The 21,737-nt window shown below is 39.9% G+C and overlaps 1 protein-coding gene across 5 annotated transcripts in view; it reads right to left on the bottom strand.

The window, feature by feature from the left end:
- The window catches only part of GRIP1 (glutamate receptor interacting protein 1), a 211,918-nt gene that overhangs the window by 50,910 nt on the left and 139,271 nt on the right, over window positions 1-21,737 (bottom strand). For all 5 annotated transcript variants that reach the window (XM_058804736.1, XM_058804740.1, XM_058804741.1 and 2 more), the window contains exons 6-7: window positions 21,171-21,246; window positions 19,635-19,780 (exon numbers count right to left, since the gene is read on the bottom strand). In XM_058804736.1, coding sequence (XP_058660719.1) covers window positions 19,635-19,780; window positions 21,171-21,246 — 222 coding nt within the window. The remainder of the gene's footprint in view (window positions 1-19,634; window positions 19,781-21,170; window positions 21,247-21,737) is intronic.

The following is a 21,737-nucleotide window of genomic DNA, read 5'->3' as shown; positions in this document are numbered from 1 at the left end:
ATAGCTTGTGATCAATAATGACACCAAATTCACAGGAAACCAACCTTTTTAGTCTAGACTAACCAGGTTTTCACCTTAAAACTGTGTATAGCAGGTCCCTGTAGCCTTCTCTGTTGTGATTCTCTGACTGATAGTAGTAAAAAAATCTGGCAAGGTGCTTGGTCAGACCAGAAAAAATGCTTAGCTCCTCAAACCTTGTAGTTCTTGCAACACAAAGTTTCAACACCTTTGTAGTAGTACCTTCACAGATTTAAATGTGTCTCACTTATGTTAAAAACAGAAGACAGTATTTTACAGAAATAGTTTTTCTTGATTGAAGAAGTGTGCTCTTCTACCCCTCACACCTTTTTTTGTTCCCTTTATACAAAATCTTTGCAGCCCACAGATAGCAAGTATGGCTGGACTTGCTGATTTTAGATGTCTTTTCCAACCATAAAGATTCTATGATTCTAAGCAAAGCAATCTCTCCCTCAGGTAGGAGCTCCCTTTTCTCCATTCAGTTCTTGTCAGCACACCTGAGACTTTATGTTCTTTCTCCTTTTCTGTAATCCTAATTTTTATACCCGGTGCCTGCATGCCTCATGTTCAGACTAGTGGATTAGAGATGCATATCTTAGTGAAGTTAAGGAAGATTGTTAAGAAGTGGAAAAAACCCTGAAATTTTGACACTCTTGCCTTTAAGAGCAAAATGTTGGAACACTTACAGAAAGATTGAAGAAATCAGTTTCAATCCCCCATTACTCCCAAATGCCTTAGACTACATTCTTGCTTTCCTCTGCTCTCTTTGTTCTTTTTCCAATTCACAAAAATCAATGAATCTTTTCCAGTACCTGCTCAGCAATCATGTATGTGACAGCTCTGATGTATAAGGGACAGCACTGACTGCTCCCCAAAGAAGCTGTTGAGTAAACTCTCATAGATGGACACTCACAAATCCTTAAATGCAGAAATGCACAAGCCTTTCCTTGAACTTGCTTTCTTTAACAAAACCCAACAGAATGTAGGGGAACTATGCGTGTGCAGAGTGTACACCAGCCAGTGTGAGTTCCAGAAAGGGTCCAACACAAAACACTCCATTGCAGTGAAAGGTTGAGACATCCCAACAAGCGACTGTCAGCGCTCAGCACACAAGCAGAAGGTACTTAAAAGCAGCAGTGATGAAACTGATGTGTAAAGCACAGAATAAGCAACCAAATCTGTGCCTTTATTTGGTATCTTAGTCTCAGTTGAGAATAACATACAAGGTTGGTTGCCCAGAGAAGCTGCAGAATGTTTTAAAGAAATCCAAGTGCTTGGCTTTTTCCCCTGCCTTACCTGAAAAAAAAAAAAAAGTAGGAGAAACTCTTTTCTACATATGTACCTATTTAGCACGTTGCCCAGAGAAATAGTGGATGCCTTATCCTTGACAGTGTTCAAGACCAGGGTGGATGGGGCTCTGAGCAACCTTGTCTAATGGAAGGTGTCCCGCCCATGGCACAGGGGGTAAAACTGGATGATCTTTAAGGTCCTTTCCAACCTAAATCATTCTATGATTGACAGAATAATCAATGGTGAGGAAAGCACAGTAGATGTGGTTGTGCCAGTCCAGAATCAGTGTGCTAGGGATTAGCCTCCCTGTCTTCTGTGTTAAGAAACTAGAGTTGAAATGTTAAAAGCTTTTTTGCTTTTTGTAACAGAAATGGATGAAAATACCATACACTTACCACCATGAGTTCTGAGTATTTGCCCCTGCTTAGGGAAGCTAGATTGCTGAAATGCAAAAATCAAAGCATTTGATTTGGTACAAATCTTACACGGCACTTGAAATCCACAGCTAGCTGTTCAAACTTGAGACCAGATAACCAACCCAAAGAACAGGCAGGACTTCTAACAGGCTTGATGAATTTAACTTCTAAGATGTGTGGTTTTAGCAGTGACGCTCTCCATTCAGACCATTTTGCAAGGTCCTTTACAGTACTGCTCAGCTGACAGCAGAGCAATGTGAAAGCACTCAGGGACTCTGTGTGCATTCACATCCACCTTTCTTCCTTCACCCACAGACTATTAATTACTGCCAGACAGTATCTTAAACTACACTTAATGAATCTTGTCATTCTCTGTGTGGTTTTTGTATTCTTAAGGAGTATTTCTTTTACGTGAATACCAGCCCAAGCCCCCCATTTTTTGGCGTCCATTAAAACACTTTCTCCGTAAGACTGACACACTTAAAGTTGTCCAGCTCCTCACAGTTCGGTGCAAGACTGCATTCCTAGCTGTGTGAGGTTCATAGTCCTCTATCATACTGTGGCTCCCCTATGTCCCTTTTCATGTTTTTCTGAGATTGCCATAGAGATAGGCAGTAACTTGTCTGCCTTTTCCATGATCTCACGCAAAACAAGAGCTACAACTAAAAATGCGTGTGCAAGAGAGAGATCTGCTGCAAGTAGGGAAGCTTTTCTCTGCTATTCTCCTTCCTTTCTGCTTCAATTCACTTATACCTTTCTTCTTTTCTTTTTCCAGGTTTCACCAAGTCACAGATAAAAAGAGCTGACAAAACCCCACTTTCGCCCCTATTCTTCATCTACATCGTAAAGCACTTAGGCTACTTTGCTACCATTTAAAATTTCTTTTGTAGGGGCATTTTCATTTACTAATTTTTTTTACATCAGTTGGATGACCAACCAAGTCTCTTACAGAGATCTGAGTGATGGTTATTTAAATACTGGGGTTTTTTTGTGCGGAGGTGGGGGCATGGGAGGTCACTTATTTATGTAATACACTTTCCTTGTACCACAAAGATTATTTGATCTCTATTTTGCAAAGAAAGGATATAATTACATATTTTTAAAGATGATCTATCTAATCAAGAAGTTGAGATTGGGATCATGGGTCAATGGTTTCAAGAGGGAATGTAGCAGCAAGGAAGAGAGGCAGGAATAAGACTTCCGCAGTGTTTAAAGGGCACAGGAACAACATTCAAGATGCCCTACAGCTGGGAAGCACCATTATCACTCATTCAGAGTAATATTATTTGATTCCTCATACGTTTGTGGCTAAAGGTCATAAATGTACCAAACACAGAGCGTGATTCATGGTGCTGGCTTTGCTACCCTGTTCTACTAATATTGCATAATGTTTGCACCCTGGCTTTGTTCATGCTTCATTTAGCAGAGTAACCTTTTACTCATCGCAGATCTTATGGGCAAAATAAAGTCAATGACAGCTAGCAAGCTCTAAAAGGGATTTCTGGAAAGCTAAGAAAGCTGTGAAACTGCTGGAGTAGGTCCAGTGGAGGGCCATGAAGCTGCTCAGAGTGCTGGAGCACCTTTGCTGGAGGATGGGCTGAGAGAACTGGGGAAGAGAAGGCTCTGAGAAGACCTCATTGCTGCCTTTCAGTACTTGAAGGAACCTTATAAAAAAGATGGAGAATGACCTCTTGCATGGGTAGATAGTGACAGAACAAGGTGGAACAGTTTTAAACTGAAAGAGAGGAGATTTAGTTTAGCTGTTAGGAGGAAACTCTTTACCAGAAGGTGGTAAAGCACAGGTACAGGTTGCCTTGAGAAGCTGTGCCTGCCCCATTCCTGGGGGCATTCAAGGCCAGGTTTGACTGGGCCCTAAGCAACATGATCTAGTGGCATCCCTGCCTGTGGCAGAGGGGCTGGAACTAGATGATATTTAAAGTCTCTTCCAACCCAAACTATTCCATGATTATATAAAACAGAGTAAGCTGACAACGTATTACGAGTAATATTTGTAGAGAAAGAAAAGCAGTTTTTAATAATAGAACCACTATTTAAAAATTAAATATTGTTCTTGTTCGAAGTGTCAGTCTCCAAGGCCGAACTTACAATCTATCATACAATATATGTGCTCCTTGCATTCCCTTGATTTTGGGGTATTGTGTGTTACAGACAGGCTGTAGAATGAGCAACAGCTGTTATAATTTTACTTGAACTAGAACTAGAGAGGCAAAACCAGCACCAAAAATAGATAAATAAAATAGTATATTTTCCTTTATATGCAAGTAACAGGGCACCACTGGAACTGCTGGTCTACTTAAAGAAAGATCACAGAGTTCACAGGAAAAAACCCCATTAATTGCTGCTAAGGAAAAAAGCCACCAATGGCATTTTATACTCTCTCACCTTTAGAATAATCAAATTTCAAAAATGATAAATAGGAATAATTGCAAGAGGATGCCAGCAGAATGAGTGATAGCAAAATCAGAGAGACCTCTCACCCTCAGAATGGAAAATGGAGACATTATTCTCTAAACAAATATGCCACCTATTATCCTCTCTATCCACAAGCAATTTAATATTCTTGTCAACTGACTGGTACAGTCTTTCAATTTTCCTCTTGTTGCCTAATTCCTGCAGCTCATTTATATGCTTCTAATTTAGCCACCTTCTTCAAATCAAAAGCTTAGGAGCTGCTTTTACCAATTTCATACTTTGCAACCTTAGCCCCACCATGCTTCTCGGCTAAAAAATATCACTAACTAGTTGAAGAACCATCTCTGCCTTAAAAATGCTCCCAGACTGTGGATATGGACATGTCCAAAATCAGTTTGGGACTTTCTCAGACTTTCTCTCATGTTCAGACCATAAAAACCTGCCTAAACAACTTCAGCTCCAAATACTTTCCCCAGTTCGCAGGATGCTGCTTCCTCATACTAACTGTTACAAGCTCACACTTTTACTAGGCCTCTTCCCTGCTCAAAGCTGTATAAAATCCAAATCTCTTGATTTACCTCTCTTTTTCTTTACACGTGCCTTGTTAATCTAAACTGCAATCTGTCTATTGCACAATTTACAACACAAAAGCAACTTGGCAGATGATGCCTGTACAGAGAATCCAGGATCTGCCTCTTTGAGGACAGTCTGAGTTTATTATTGTAAATAAGCCCAGGCACTAAAACTTTCTGCCTTTGTTACCTTGAGAAAGAATACCACACCAAAAATTCACATGGCACTTAAAGAACTATTAGGAACTCAAAATCCTTATCTCTGATGGCAGCACATGGTTTCAGAACTTGGGAACTTACAAGTACACCTTTATGGTTAGTTTGGCAACCTGAGCCTTAAATAGCACCTTTCCATTGAAGAACAGCTCCTGAAAACTGCCCTGAAACACTATATAGCGTTAGATTGATTGTGAAATATTTGCAGAAATCAGCAGAAATGGAATTCTTCCTGCATTTCATTCCAGGAATGGAACTTACAAATAATTATTTTTAAAAACCATCTTCCAAAATGAGACAGACACCAAAAATGTGCAAATAATGAGTCCTCTGCTGAGGCCCTGCAATACAAAACACTAATTAGCACAGATGCTCTCAAAGAACCATTGAATCACAGAATAGTTTGAGTTGGGAGGAACCTTAAAAACCATTTAGTCCCAATCCCCTTCCATAAAGCAGGGTCACTCTCCACTAGACCAATTTACTGAAAGTCCAATCCAACCTGGTCCTGCACACTTTCAGTTATGGAATATCCAAAACTTCTCAGGGCCTGATAGACAGATACATATGTTCAAAAGAACTTCCCGTACTTATTTTCTCCTCCAAGCAGGACAGAAAATAAAATGCACAAGAACTTTGGTACCTTCAAAACTCTACATCTCTTGCATGATTCTTTGTCTGTCTAATCACAACAAATAGAACAAATAAGGGCAACACAATCTGCACCTCAGCCTGCAAACTAAGATACAGCTGGTGTGCTGAATTTTACGTCAGCCAACCTTGAAAGCATGTCCATAAGTACACACCATAGATAATACAAAGAGCTGCAGTACCCATCAATTATGCCTATTTGACACAATGCCCCTAAGTTCCATCTAATGGGAACACTAATAATTAGAATGGGATTGGAATTAGAATGGGATTGGATTATCTTCAAAAGTCTACAGAGCACAAAGCCCCTCACTCTGTCACTTCATAGATGGGAACAAGCACTGTGAACAGCCAAGCACCCAACCTTTGCATTGAGCTGACAGTGCCCATCTATCCAAGTCTCCATCAGACAGGACATCTCAGATAGTGCCAAAAACTTCAGAGCAAAGGTGTGCCATGGCTACTTTGGACACCTGGGTAAGTCAATGCTGTGTTAGTGAGAACCTCAGCTGCCCGTCTCTCTGCCATGGTGGTGGAGCTGAAGCCCTGGAAGCAGCAGAGCCACATAAGCAAGATGCTGAGGCTGTGACAGACACTCCTGCTTGTCAACAGGACGAGTGACCCAAGTACAGCCCCATTCCCATGTGGCTGACCTGCCTGGTGTATGCGAGCTGCATGACTGGACCTTGCTCAGGGCTCCTCTGTACTGAAACATACCAACTTATACATGCATGGTTACTTACTGTTTACATGTGTTAGTGACCTCTGAACACAAGATAATTGCAGTCTCTGCCTCGGAAAGCTGACCTTGGGTGTGCTGCTGCTAACATTGACATCAGCTGATTTGGTTTGGTTCAACAGGCAGGACTTTAAGACTAGTCTAAAACTCCTCTGCAAGGCCTATCAGGTAACTATGAACCAGAAGAAAAGAAAAATTAAACTGTACCTTGCTGTTCATAACAGAAAATATTAATTTCTAATCCTTCAGATATGTACTACTGCTACTACTTTTTCACCTGAAACTTTGGTCTGTTAAATAATCTGTGCTCTAGTACAGATTAAATTTAAAATAATTACTGCATCGGAACAGAAACATTATAAAAGGCTACCATGCAGAAAGTTGAGGCAGAGATCTGACCTGGAGGTTTTTGCACTAAGGAAAATAGAGTTTTTCTGCTCTTAGGGGTTGCACAAACTTTGGTATGTTTGAGTCAGACAAAAATGAGTCAGTAAACAAGTTTATTTACTGCTCTCTCTTTCTGCTTCGGTACTGCCTCAGCAGCAGTTCAGCAAAAACATTTCAAAGAAACAGAGAAAGCAGTTTAGGTAAATTGCCCTTAAATCCAACACAGAAACCATGGTCCTAAACATAAACTCTTTCAAACCTCATTGCAAAAATAATCTAGAATTGCTTATATATTTCCAGCCTTTCCCTTCCCAGTACTTGCTCCAAAGAATATAGGAAGAGTACTACTGGGAGCATTCACACATTTAAAGTAAAAGAAAGCTTCTATATCCCCTGTTCTCTGCAGCATACATTTCCAGCAAAACCAATTCCCCATATTTCTGGTCCCAAAATCCCAGTTAAGCAATAACCTCTAGAAACTCAAGTGGCCCATAACTGTTATAGCCATACAATGAGAAGGGCACTCTATCATCTGCTATCTCCGCAGACAGCCTGCCAGCTTGCTGCCAGGGTCACCTTTGGCAAGGTTCCCATGTGGCTCCTCCTTTGCTGCAGGACAAGACATTTACCTCCTGCCAGAGCAGCTCCTGCTGCCAGCCTCCGAGGGGCTCCAGGTCCTCTCATGCAAGTCTGGTGACTTGTTTCTTTTTGAAGATGTTCCATTGCTCAAATTTATAATTAAGCAATTACTGAATTTATGTAAAGGAGAAACTGTGAAAAGCTTTTTTCATTTGTGTTTCTTTTCAGTCTGTTTCTTTGGTTTTGGTTGTTCTTTTTCTTTTACCAGTGAAATCCACCCAAATTTACCTAAGGTCTCTGTAAAGACCTTGAAAAATTAGAGGTCACAGTGTTCAGAAAAAGGCTATTCCAAAAAACACTGCTGAGCTGACCATAACAGAAAAACTGTGCTTATGCAAGGTGTAAAAAAACCCAAATGAGAAGTTGATTAAAATCTGCAGAGTATCAGTATAAATCATCATAAAAATACACGTATACCAATAAAGATCAGAAGCATCTGTTTACAAACAGAACGACATTAAAAGGAAAATATTACAGTCACCATGTGGGCACAAAGCACTTCAAACCTAATGATCCCCAGAATGAATATTGCCTGGATGTACTTATTTTTACCTTCCCTCTTAATTAAATAAGCACATATACTTCCTTCTTCAAGAGCCTCATATGGAAGGTAGACAGTGAATATTTAATGAGTAGGAACATTTCTCCCTTTTTTTCCAAGCTCATGCCTTAATTACTAAACAGTATTCTCAATCTTCTCTGAGCATATGTGGTGGGGGAGAGCCGTTGTATGCTGCAGCCTCCGAGTATTCCCTACAACATGTTTATTAATGATTTTCTCTTATAACCACACTTAAGAGCAAAAGCATGGTGCTTTTCCCACTGTAGAGATAAACAAGCAAGGATCAAAGAAATGAAGGTTGAAAGCATCCATTTGTCTGGAGAGGACGTTTAAAGACACCTGTGTTGGGGTTCACTGCACCAAAGTGCAGACCTCTCTAGGGCAGACCTGAAGTGGCTACACCTGAGCCTAAACTCTCTCTACAACCACCCAAGAAAACTGACATTTGACAAATGTGTTTCACCTGCCTCAGTTTAGGCATCTGCATCAAGATGAGATCACCTTTTTTTAGCACATTTCTCTCACATGACTGTTCTTCAGATCATTTAGTACTATGCAGCAAGTGACTGTGGAAGGTAAAATGTATGCAATCATTCCAATTAAAATTTATAATGTAATATATGCACCAACGCATCTGAGTAAGGCTGCATGGGCATCTTAAATTCTTACGTTTCTACCCTGAAGAGCTGAACTGAAAGGAACTTTGCAGAGACAAGAAAAAACCTCACAAAAAATTTACACAAAAAAATCTTGGGTTTATCTTTAAAAATCTTTCAAATCTTGAGTTTAACTGTGAGTCTGTGTATGAAAGTAGCAAAAAAGCCACTCCTTCAGCAAGGGAGATCTCAAAGAAGCACAGAAAGGACACATCCTTTCTTATTTGCTTTCCCTTTGCAGCTGATTTCTAGTTTAAACATAGCAGCCGATGCTTCTCCCACATTCCATATCCAACTAATGAATGACAGGATATACTGAGAAGACCATCAGCATCAATGCCATGCCATGATTTATAAAATCAAATACTGATATTTGAAATCCGGTCTGTTATGTGAAAGCCAAAAACTAAATAAAATCAAATGTATAGTGGCTGTCCATCCAACATGCTCTCAACTCACACAGGTTTTGCACTTCAACACCATTAACTGAGGTCATATTTAGGCAAAAGATCTAAAATATTCATAGTTTGAAATCCATTCCTTTTCAACATAAATGTTCTGTGAAACGATTAATGAACATTAACCTTACTGTAAAGGAACAAATATCTGCATCCCCTTTTAACCTCCTAGATTATGCCTGGTACAGGTGTTCAAGCAAATGACCTGAGGGACTCTGGGGTTTCTTCCCCCTTGACCTAACCTGTCAGAGACAGTCTGATGTCTCAAACCCATGAAAAAAAGTCAAGAGGATGCAGTGGTTCAGTTCCAGGTTTTTTAAAATGCCTCCCCTCAGGGAAAGTCTTGGGAGATATTTAGTGTTTTCTGGGGTTACAGCACAAATTCTCTCTAGTATAAAGAAAATCAGATCTGTCTCTTACTCCTTAGTCTCTCAGATGACTGCAGTGGCACTAACACAATATCTTGTTATATTTTTTTAATTAGATTTTTTCCAAATACAGAGTTTCTCTTGATTTGAATTGCATGGCACATGCGAAAGATCCTTTAATCTCCACAAAACTTAATTATCACCATTTCTGTAAAACGTTCACCTCTGCGCTCTGAATTTAAGCACTGCAGCTACCTGCCTAATTTGTTTTCCAGACAAGCACAAGCCAGGATACCTCATTATCCTGTTGTAATCACAGCCTCTGTTGAAAGGCATGCTAAGTAACAGAGAAGCCAACTGACTGACCCATTTCCAGCTGACCAGAGGTATGAGCATGTGGTAGGGGTGCCAATTCTCTTCCACCCTGCATTTCATGGTGCATCTGGATAGCCCTCATGTGAAGTGGAAAGTTTTGATCAATCCTTTATTTCCCATCTTTTACTAAGTGTCTGTGAGGGTTATTTGCTCCTTTGCTCTGCATTCTTGAAGCCTGGAGGGTGGACAGGAGAGATTACTACAAGAATTTTATCCTTCCATCAATTGTGTTTAACAAAAAGAACAAAATAGCATATTTTTAAGAGGTAGAGACTGCTTCCGTTTGAGGATCTTAGCCCCTGGATTAGCATCATAGGACCATGTGCTTTGTAAAGAGATACTAACACAGATTAGCAAGGGTCTTCTTTAATGAATGCCCATCATGAAATACATTTGATATTTCAGATTGATTTCTTATACTTGCAGGCTATTTAGATTAACTACAAGCAAATACAGGTTTCACCTTCCTGACAAGTCTTTGAATACAAATTTTTCCATTACTCTCAAAAGTCAGTAAGTAAAACAGAGTATTTTTATACATGAAGTGAAACTCCTCTCCCTTTCTAGTTATTTATGACAATTAAATTGTACTTTTAATTTTCTGTTTCAGGGACATCTAATTTCACCTTTACAGGTTTTTTTTTCTCCCGTACAAAACAATGTTTATTAAGGTGCTTTTAATAAGGTCATAGTTTCAAAAGCACTTGAGATAAATTTTAATTGGACCTGTTAGAGTAATTTGTAACTTATATGGTTCAGCTAAACTCCTTTTATTTTTCTTTAGGGATGATCAGGAAGTTTGTAAAAAAAGAAACACCTGTAAGATTGATGAAATCCTTGTAAAACATGACAACTCCTCCCTTCTGCTAGCACTAGCACCTACTAGCAAGATGGCTATTAAATTGCAGCAGCAAATCACAACCAGAGAGAGAAAAGATATCAGGCGAACAGACTTGGGAATCATGGACATAATACTTTTCTGATTTAAATATCTTGTTTTTAACTGCTTGTAGCTTACAACTTGGCCACAGTACAAATATCTGATGTGATGTTTTCTTACAATGGTTACCCTTCTCAGACTGTACTTTTTTCTCTCCCTTTAGTAATTTTAGCTGAAACAGGCCATTAGGAAAACCCAGAGTTTGCCCCACCTACCCTGCCCTTCCCCCTGAAAATTCTCTAGGCTTTATATGGAAAATTCATGTTCTCTATGTATCCTCTCTACCTGACAGATCTGGCACTGGGAATCAAGAGCTAAGAAGAGGGGAGAGAAGGACTTTTTGGGCAAGAAGGAGAAGAACTGAGGTGAGAGGGTTAGTGATCCATAAAGAAGCGGCAGAACAAGAAACTTGGGAATGGTTTGCTAAGAGATGGGGACTAGAGAAAGGGCTAAAGAAGGACAGGCATGTAAACTGCAAAAGGCCTTTAAAACAGAGAAATCAGCAGTGTGAGAGAAATGTATTGGAAAATTACTTAAGCCTTACTTGGCAAAAGACAGCAGAAAAAACTGGGCTGTAAGGAGAGGGAATAGCATGTTGGGGATTTAGGACCTTCTAGAAAAGACAACTCAAACTAGGTCAGCAGAGAAAGGAAAAATCAAGCAGCTACTGGAAAAGACAGTAATGCAGCTCAGAATCAGGATAAGAGCAAAGAATGGAGGGAAGAAGCATCATGCCTCCATGAAATAGACAGGAAGGAACATGGGATCCATAACCCTTGCAGTTGCTCTCCACTTTCAGCAAAAACCCTGCAGTCATGTGTGTGTATGAAGACTTCTCTGGCCTCCAGGAATCAATCACATGTTCACTGTGCTGGACAGCTGGTCTGATAACGCTGCTAACAGAGAGCAGGCTTAGTGGCTCTCACTCTTTTGAGGAACCATTCTGGTATGGATGTCAGAAGATTGAAGTTTTTCGGACAGAGAAACCCAGGTAATGGTACACAAAAATGTGGCAAAGCTGTTAAGGATGTAAGCTTACACAGGTACTGGTAAACAACAAACTGAGAGTTGCTTATGCAACCCAGGGGTACCATTCATTGGAAAGAAAAATCTGTTTTCTTACAAGTCCCTGTTCCACACCTCTTTCACTGCTCAGCAGTCCCCACAATGAAACAAATGTCCTACCCATAGGGGAAAGCATTATAAGTTTTGAGGAGCTAGCTGTGCATGAGTTGGGTAGGAGGTGTGTAAGGCATAAAAAGGGAACTGCAAGGAAAAGAAGGTTATGAAACATGGAGGGAACACCTCATTGCTGCTTTTACGTATCAGATTATATCACAAATTCTGTAAAGGCTGAAAGGTACCAACAGCACTGGTCACCAATTGCAAGCATTTTTTTATTTCACTATCACAGCCAGCAGCTGTATCTCTTGATGACACAAAAAACTGATCAAGCAAGAACTGTTTTTTGAATTTCAATTTGAACTTGAATCCAGCCCAAAAAGCTGGATTTTTTTAACCTAACCTATTTACCTTAGGTTTCCATGTTATCACATTTATCTCAAGAGGTGTTAAAAAAGGTATTTATATTTCCTTTAAAGAAGATAAGTAAAGCAGATTAAAGCAGGTAAGGATGCAGGAGCTTACAACAAACTGATCAGTATCAACCATCTTACAGGCCCGTGATGAGACTAAGTGAAGTCATATTTTGTAGCAGCATGAGAGACAAAGGGTTAAAAGCAATAACCCATTCTCCCTATTGTAAAAGAGCAGTCCTGAAAGCCAGAGAACTCAATAGCAGAAACACATCACAAGCCTCAGGCTTCTCATGCCAAGGGTAAATCATATGAAACCACAGGATCATAGAATGGCTTGGGTTGGAAGGGACTTTAAAGATCATCTAGTTCCAGCCCACCTGCAATAAGCAGGGATTCCTTCCACTAGATCAGGTTGCTCAGAGTCCCATCAATCCTGGTCTTGGACTCTTTCAGCCACAACTTCTTAGAGCTACCTGTTCCAGTGCCTCACTACCCCTACAGTGAAGGATTTCCTCCTTATATCTAATCCAAACCTACTTTCTTTCAGTTTGAAGCCATTCCCCCTTTTTCTGTCTCTACAAGTCCTTGTAACAAGACTCTCTCTATCTTTCTGGTGGGCTCCCTTCAGGTACTGGAAGGCCACAATTAGGTGACTCCAAAACCATCTCTTTTTCAGGCTGAACAAACCCAACTCTCTCAGCCTTCCCTCACAGGAGAGGTACTCCATCCCTCTTATCATCTTGGTGGCCTCCTCTGGACTCTCTCCAGCAGGTTGATGTCCCTTCTGTGCTGGGGACCCCAGAGCTGATGCAGCCCTGCAGGTGGGGTCTCACCAGAGCAGAGCAGAGCAGAGGGGCAGAACCCCCTCCCTGGCCCTGCTGCCCACGCTGCTTTGGATGCAGCCCAGGACACGTTTGGCTCTCTGTGCTGGGAGGGCCCATGGCTGGGTCATGTCCAGCCTCTCCTCTCCTCCCCCAGCACCCCGAGCCCTTCTCAGCAGGGCTGCTCTCCATCTGTCCCTCCCCAGCCTGTGCTGATACCAGGGATTGCCCTGATCTGGGTGCAGCACCTTGCACTTGGCCTTGTTAAACCTCTTGAGATTCCCTCAGGCCCATTTCTTGAGCTTGTCCAGGTCCCTCTTGATGGCATCCTGTCCTTCAGGTGTGTCAACTGCACCACTCAGCTCAGTGTCACTTGCCAGTTTACTGAGGGTGCACTCAATCCCTTCATCTGTGTCATTAATGAAGGTATTTAATAACACTGGTCCTCTGAGGGACATCACTTGTCACTGATGCCCTGAGACATTACCACTACCCTCTGGACGTGACTGTCCAATCAATTCTTTATCCATCTAACAACAGTCCACTCACTGAATCCATCTCTCTCCAGTTTAGAGCTAAAGATGTTGTGGCAGACCATATCAAAAGCTTTACAGAAGTCCAGAGAAATGACATCTGCAGCCCTTGCCCTGTCCTCTGGGATAGTTACTCCATCACAGAAGCCCAATAGGTCGGTCAGGCAGGACTTGCCCTCAGTGAAGCTGTGCTGGCTGTCTTGAACCACCTCCCTGTGCCTTAGCACACCTTGCTGGCACTACAAAGAGAAAAGTTATTTATTGTGTATATTCACAGCTGACTGTCAGTTTACACTGGTGTCCCTGATGCAGGCATCTGGCACCAACAGCAGAACATGCAATGGATTTGATGAACAAGTAAACTGCACAGTAAGATGAGACTAATGTGCCATAGCACATAGATTTAAGATCTGCTCAGTGAATGTGAATCACTCATTAGCTTCCACGAGAGACAAAAATATCCCATGTGTTTTACCTAGTGACACATCTGTGAGTGGATATTTCTGGAAGTGTTAGAGTTATGTCTGTGTTATCTCCTGCTGTAAGAAAGATCCAATACATATGGAATGACCTTGGGACTCAGAGGTTTTCTCCTTGAGATCTGCATATTGCCTGAAGCACTCAAACTGTGGCTGGATTAGGGCCTCAGGAAAAAAACACCAGGAATTAATAACTTTGCATTTAGACAAGGATCAGGGCAGTGCCTTTAATAAACCTGTGGTCACACACTGGAGACAGAAATAAAATTCAAAATGAATAGCTGCATAAAAGGTTATTATCTCTCCTGTGGCTCTTGTGACTGTACGGCATGCACACCCCTCTGGACAGTGGCTGAGCAGTCTCACTTCTGACATTTCCCAAATGGAACACTCAACATTTTGACTTCCAGCATTGTCTTGTAACTTAACTTGTGTATGTGTCTGTGTAGCAGTATTTAAAGTAATGTTTCAATTAATACAGCTATTATGACCTTTGTTTTGCACATTGATTTTCATTCTATCTGTCTCTGAAGCAACATAAGAGAAGAAAACTTCTTAAAAGCTTTAAGCAATTAATTCATACTTAGAATTTCAAGGGATCTCAATTCACTGCCCTGTATAGCCAGGAGACCTGCAGCTGCAGTCAAATGCTAGAGTATGTTAACCTATCTATTCTGTCAAAACCCTATATGAGACAAGAGAAATGTACATTTTAATTTGTAAAGCAACAGAAAGAAAAAGGCAGTGTGGAATCCTACAGGGCTCCTGACTTTACTTCTATTTGCAAGGTCTTGCAACACTTCTAAGGCTGATGAAGATCCTAAGTCAGTCCTTGGAGTCTCTGGGGCTTCTGCTCCTTTGGGCTTGTAAAATCTCTAGCTTTAAAGAGTCTCCACAGCTCTGGATGCACTTGAGTGATATTGCTTTATGAAACTTAAGGGTCAGCCCATAAGTTCTTTTTTCTCCTCTATTTTTTGCCTTCCACAAATTGCTGAATGTCTACATTAGAACTGCAGATTATCTCACCTGATCTTTAAACTATGCAAATTTTCTCTCCCTAGTGCCCTTCTTGTCAGGCAGAATTGCTAAAAGGTGAAGCAGGTTTCTTTAAATATACCTTCATAAGGTCATGACAGCATTAATTAATTAATTAGCTTATTTTAATAGGTGAATTTAAAGAGGCAAAAGCCTTGGATGAGGCTAGCAAAAAGATTTCCCCTTTCTAGGAAGTTCTATCAGTGTTAAACACTGAGTTCAGAAAATAGAGGGTGTTGCTTTAGTTAAAATCAAGCAGTTCTGTGTCAGGGTGACTCTGGTAGATTTGCAACAGAAAACAAGCTGACTGTTTCTGTTTTGTAGAGAAAACTTACAGGGTGCCACATTCCAGCAAATCTATCCTGGCTCAAATAAGAGCAAGAACTGTTAAAGAAGCCAGAGAAACATATGGAATTTGAAAGTGCAATATGTTCATTTACTCCTGAACACCACAGAGTGGTTTGAATTAACAAACACCCACTGAAGAGAGAAAGATGTTGTCTCACAAGTGCAAACAACTAAAAAAAGCTTCTTTTGTGTCCAAGTTCTGGCAAAAGCTGTTAGTTTTCTTTAACTACAGTATCCTTGATTCAAAGATTACCCCAGCACGAGCATCCAAGACTTAAAAAGTAGGTTGCTCAAAAGATCATAAACTCTAGATATGAACTACATAAAAATGGTCAGAATTTAAACTCAAGGTAGTCACTACCTTTGAACTTATCTGATTGCTCCCTTTCAGAGAAAATATGGAAGGTTACCCAAGCAGATGCAACCCCAATTATAGACACCACACAGAGCCCAGTGGCATCATGGCAGATCTTTGAAAACCTGAAGAGAAAATGCATCTCCTCAGCTTCAATGTACTGATAAACTTTTATTTTTTGTTTTAGACAAAGGCACCATGAATCTTTGTTTGTAGCTTGTTATTAGTGTTGCATTCTTACTCTCACTACAACTCCAGCTGTAAGCAGCTAATTATGATACTTCACCTGACCACTGCCTAACAGTGAGAATTTCAGTCTCTCCAACCTAACTTTATAGCTTGGAATTAATATGTTTTATTTGATTGCCACAGGAGAGGATTCAGGTTGTAAAATTACCTTGACAGCGGCAGCAAGTCACTGCTAGCTACAACCTTGCCTCTGCTTCTCCCCTTCCTCAAAATGAGGGCTCAGGTGTAATCACAGGGCACAGAGAGCTGCACTACACAGACCTCTCCCACCACTAGATGAAAATAGGTGACCCACATGACCAGAAATTTTGGACACTTAACGTGTAAGGACTACAGAGAAAAGCAATAAAGCCCACAAAGATCATGTTAATTCTATACAGTTCTGGGTAGAGCGAGTCACCACAACCACGTCCTTTGCAAACACTGAAGTGCAGCATTATTTAAGCATCACAAAGTTAAAAAACACAGGCAGTGCCTCTAAAATCAACAAGAAAGGTAAGCAATCACAGTACTTCAACACTGGAGAATGTGTTCTGCAAAACAGAAACACATTTGGAAGACTGCATCCTCCACAACTTCAAATGTAACTTTTATCACATTATAAAATACTTTCTCAGAAATTAGCTTTTTCAATTTTCTTCAGGGATTATCTTGGTATGTTCAAACTCCTACTATGACAAAGTCTCTTTGAAACTACAGCAATACACTCCACACACCAACCTGGGAATATTTTCAGCAGCATCTAAAAAAAAATATCTCTTCCAAGAAGCTGAATTGCAAGTTTATTTCCTTGGACCCAGCAGAGCAGGAGACTTCAGGATGTATTAAGCAAGCACAGGTGTAACCCCAGAGTTCAACAAGAACAGCCACATCTCTTACATTATATACACACTTGATTACCCTGCACAGAACCCCTTGATGCTTTTTTTACTCCATTTTGTCTAGGGTCCAGAAACAATAAAATGTACAAGCTTCCCAAGTGACCTCTTGAAGACTTCAGCTGGGAGAACTAAACTTTGAGAAATAGAGCACCTTTGAAACAGCTTATGCTTACAGGAGTAAGAAAAGTCAGTTACACACTACAGGACTGTAGTTGAAAAATAGTTCGGGATTATTTTCTTCATCTAGTAAAACCATTTCAAATCAAGTTCCAATTTCATGCTATCAGAATGTATTTTATGGCTCTTTCCAGTTCTGGCCACACAGAATGCTACTTTACAGGATATTACCATCACTAACAGAAGAGAAGGTATTGAAGCAAACAGTGCTACAATTATATCTCTAGGAGTAATATATTCTACTGAAAACTTATACCAGGAGGACCCTACAGAATACACAAGACTTCTGTGCAACTTTTGGATTGTTTCTGTCCCCTTCAAGCAAGCTAACCTACTAATCTATTTTCAAGCATCAGTTATTGAAAAGTCACCTTACCCAATATTCTCCCTTTGTTTTAGTCTATTTTCAAATTCTCATCAACCCTCAGACAAACCCTCAGCGTTACAAACAGTTTATGGGCAACATAAGAGTTGAGAAAAAAGGATAACATTTCTGTTATTTTTAAATTTCTTTTCATTACTCATACTCTCTCTTTCACGTTACTCCCAACTTTGACTTTCCTGCTCTTGAGGAGAACTAAGAGAAGATTCCAATCAGAAAAGGTTTCCTGGCCAGGATTCAATGGATTAGGGTGAATGATTTTCAGCCTTTGCACCATGGTCATAAAATAGCTGCACAAGAGAGCTTCCCAACAAAATTTCTTGTTCACACCATTGCTAAATACTATGCAGGGCACACAGATTGGAAAAAATTCAAAACCTACTGGGGGCTAGGTATTATCACGATGCATTAGAAAGACAGTCTACTGGTTCCCTCCCTGTTTCTTCTTGCAGACTCTGCTGGATCACCACTCCATACATTTCCCAGTGTTTGAGTTCCTTTTCCTTCCTTCTTTCTGACTCCACAAGTCTCAGGTTCTTCTACCTCCTTTAATTTTTGTTGGATAACACATTCATTGCCAGGAAGACAGGAATAGTAAATCCAGATTTGGTGCTGAGAACAAAAAGAGTTTATTCAGAGAGAAAATGACACAAAGAGACTGATTGGTGGGTGCTGCCTATAGAGTTACAACCCTGAAATTTCCACCTAAGTTCTGTATCCTCCTGAACTGAGCTCTATCCAGATAGTACTGAAAAGAAAGTTCCTGCCTTGAACAAGCTGCAGTTTAGGAAACAACAGAGTATTTCATCACGTGGTCTCCTCCTTACACAAACCTTCAAAGATTTCCAGAAGATCCAGTGAAATGGAGGCTTACACACCCCCTGGGGTATACAAGGAAAATTGGGATGGGAGTTTTCTCTGAAATGAAAGTTTGCTGGGAACTTTGTCTACAGCCAGGGGTTTATTTTAGAAAAAGTGGAGTAGAAAGAATATTGATTTAACTGTGATGATGGACAGGGTTTGGTCATCCATTGTGTTTGGAAGAAAAAGAAGAAACAAATGAAAACACCTAAATTCTAGTTCTCCTCAGAAGCTAGAACTCATCTGAGCTGTCTCCACCTTTCTGGACATGAATCTGTACAACTGTCCATCAGGCCTGCCAGACACTACACAAACCTGCCACTTCAATTCTTGACAGTTCAGTAAGCAGAGACATATATTGTAATAAAAAAAAGAGAAATCTGTGTCTCAGAGAAGAATAAAGAGGGCTGTTCTAGAATAAGCAAATATCTAACATTTTTCTTTTCAGTGTTAATCTTTTCCAAGGCTTTGAAGTTTGACAGTGCTATTTCACAAATCCCTAGGAGGCTGCTTTACTGCTAGGCTAGAAACCTGACTGTGGAACTGAGCACAAAAAGAAGTGAAAAAGACAAGAAATATTTCAGTCTGACTGGTGAGTATTTCTGTTTCTTGCTGCTATGAATTTTCTGTATCTTGAAAAAATTGAGGGGAAATGACAATTTCCAAAACAAATGGAAACAAATAAATTCCAAATCTCATTTTAAAAATCCTCTGGTCTACTTGAATTCCCAAAAAAACCTCCCATATTTTCAGTGAATTCAATCAAAGTTTGTATAACATGTAAGCTCATTTTTCAAGCCATTTGCCTCCTCTGTATTTCTTAACAAAATTTCTCTCCCCTATTCTTTTCTCTGTGGCAGTCTTGTGACTTTTTAATTATGTCTTGTCCTACTAGCAGCACTGGCAAAAGGCAAAAGAATTTTTGTTAGATCAAGTATTCCCCTCCCTCGTGTGACAGAAAAGCTTACACTTCATTAACCTTTATTATAAACTAGTCACTGGAAAAGTTACTTTGCTAGAATCCACACTATGGTTTCAGCCTACAAACCACGGAATTGTCAGAATGCTAAATTACAGAAAAACACTGCTCACCTCCTTATGAACCCAAGATTAATGATGCAATGCAGAAGGGAATAGCAGTGCTACTAGGAGCATAACAGGTCACAATCGCTGCTAAAACAGCTCATGGAGAACAGGCAGGGAAATATCACAGCTGGCTCCCAGTGTCACAGCCCCAGATCCTACCAGGACCTACCCATCACCGAGACATCGTATTCCACCAGCAGAGTCGCCTCCTGCCCGCACTGCTTCAGAATGCTCATGGCTTCAGCATGCGTGGTTCCCAACAGCCGGATCCCATCCACACTCAGCAGCCTGTCCCCAGGTTTGATTGTGCCCTCTCTGGAGGGAGAATAAAGGAGTGATCTTTGTTAGTGTAAGACAAATTGATGTGGACTTAGTACCATTTTTATGCAGAGCGATTCTCTCGCGCCCTCCCTGACATCCATCCCTCTTGCCTTAACACTTAACATTTGCTTTGACAGCCAGAATGATCAGAGGGCGCAGTGGAAAGGAAATTGCTTTAATTGGAAAGTCAGTGACTGGAAAACAGCTTACCACACGGTGAAATAATCAAGTCACGTTAAATTGCATCTAAGTATAGCTTCTGCTCAACATATGCTTTCTTTCTACCTTGTCCACACAGCTCTGTTTTCATACATACACAAACACATCCTCCTCCAATATTTTCTTAAAAATAAACACGAGGTGCAAACACATGGGTGCTGAAACAGATTGCAAAATATGAATGTCCATTTATTGATTTTCTTTTAAAATATCTTTTACTTGCATAATTCCAGTTTTCCTTTCTTCCTACTCAGAAGTAATTCAGCTCTAAATCTAAATGCTGTCTCCTAAGCACATCTCATAACCTATTCAGAACTATAACAAAAAATTAAATACTAACACTGTCAACTTAAGGATCGTGGAGAAAAACAAGGAAACCAGGGGATGAGGGAGAGAAAAAAGTGTGGGAACAAAAGAAACGCTCGCTTGAAACATTTTCTTCTTAGTTTCCAAGGCTGAAAATGTCAACATAGGCTATAGATATCAATCTGCTTTAAAGAAACTGCCCTTTGAGTTTCTTTAATGGTTTAAGGACACAAATGCCATTTCTGAAAATAGAGTTTGTGCATAAAAATAAAGCAAATATTCTTTCTTTATTTATATATATATATATATATATATATATATATATATATATATATATATATATATATATATAATGGTATTATATACAAATATGGCCAAAGCATAAATCTGTGCTCAGAAGTTTTCTAGGTAAAGTTATGTGTGACCTCACATGCAGATATGTACAAACATCTTAACACAATAATAAAACACTCAAACTGGTCACAGTATTATTTTGAATCGCAAGAGAAAAAGATTGTGGTGTTAGAGTATAAAAAGCATAATTAAGACCTACATCAGTTGTCCGAAGAATGCAAAAAAAGGTGCCCTGACCTATTGCAGGAATTTATTCTAATTATTTTAGGTGCAAGATTCTAAATTAAAGTTCACACACACCATAACATGCTGAGCCTCTGTGGCTGCCCATTACTATTGCTGCAGTTATTATTATTTCTATTACAACGATTAAAGACAAACCCATGAATTCCAAAGGACTGTATTTAAATGCATCTATTTCACTCAAAATCTTAACTTCTGTCCCAAATAATTCACCTTTCTCCATTTCTCTTTCATATGAACTCCAGAGAAAGATGAATTGTACCTGTCAGCAGGCCCTCCAGGTCTGACACATGTTATTACTACAGGACGAGATTTATTTCTGTCATCGTGTGCTCCACCTGAAAAGGAAAAATCCAGAGAAAGTATACCTTCATTTTATGCTTTTTATGAAAGCTCATTTCCAAAAGGCAAGACTACATCTTGCATCATGCACCTTCACAGATGGACTAAAAGAATGAAAAAAATGGCCAAGCCATTAATATGACCCTCCACTGAATTTTACCTAAATAAAATCAACTTACTCTAGGTATAGATGAATCTTTAAAAACATTTATATGGAGGGATTCTTACTAAATGAGTATTTTTTTCTTAGAATTTTCACTCTGAAAATAAGATCTCAGTGTGAACAATTGTTCTGCAATGTTTGCAGCACAGAGAAAAAAAATCTGCGCTTTATGTATATGGAGACTAATTAGTGACCACTAATAATTTATGTATTAAAGAAAAAAGACATTTTTCCTGAAGAAAATAATAATTCATTATTGGGGTATATTAATTAACAGCTGCATCTTTTTTCTGTTCTCCAAGTCAATGATAATATTTTAGTTGT

This window comes from Ammospiza caudacuta, chromosome 5, assembly GCF_027887145.1.
Source record: "Ammospiza caudacuta isolate bAmmCau1 chromosome 5, bAmmCau1.pri, whole genome shotgun sequence".
NCBI lineage: Eukaryota > Metazoa > Chordata > Aves > Passeriformes > Passerellidae > Ammospiza > Ammospiza caudacuta.
Note: the sequence above shows the minus strand (reverse complement) of the source record. Positions and strands in the feature narration are given on the sequence as shown.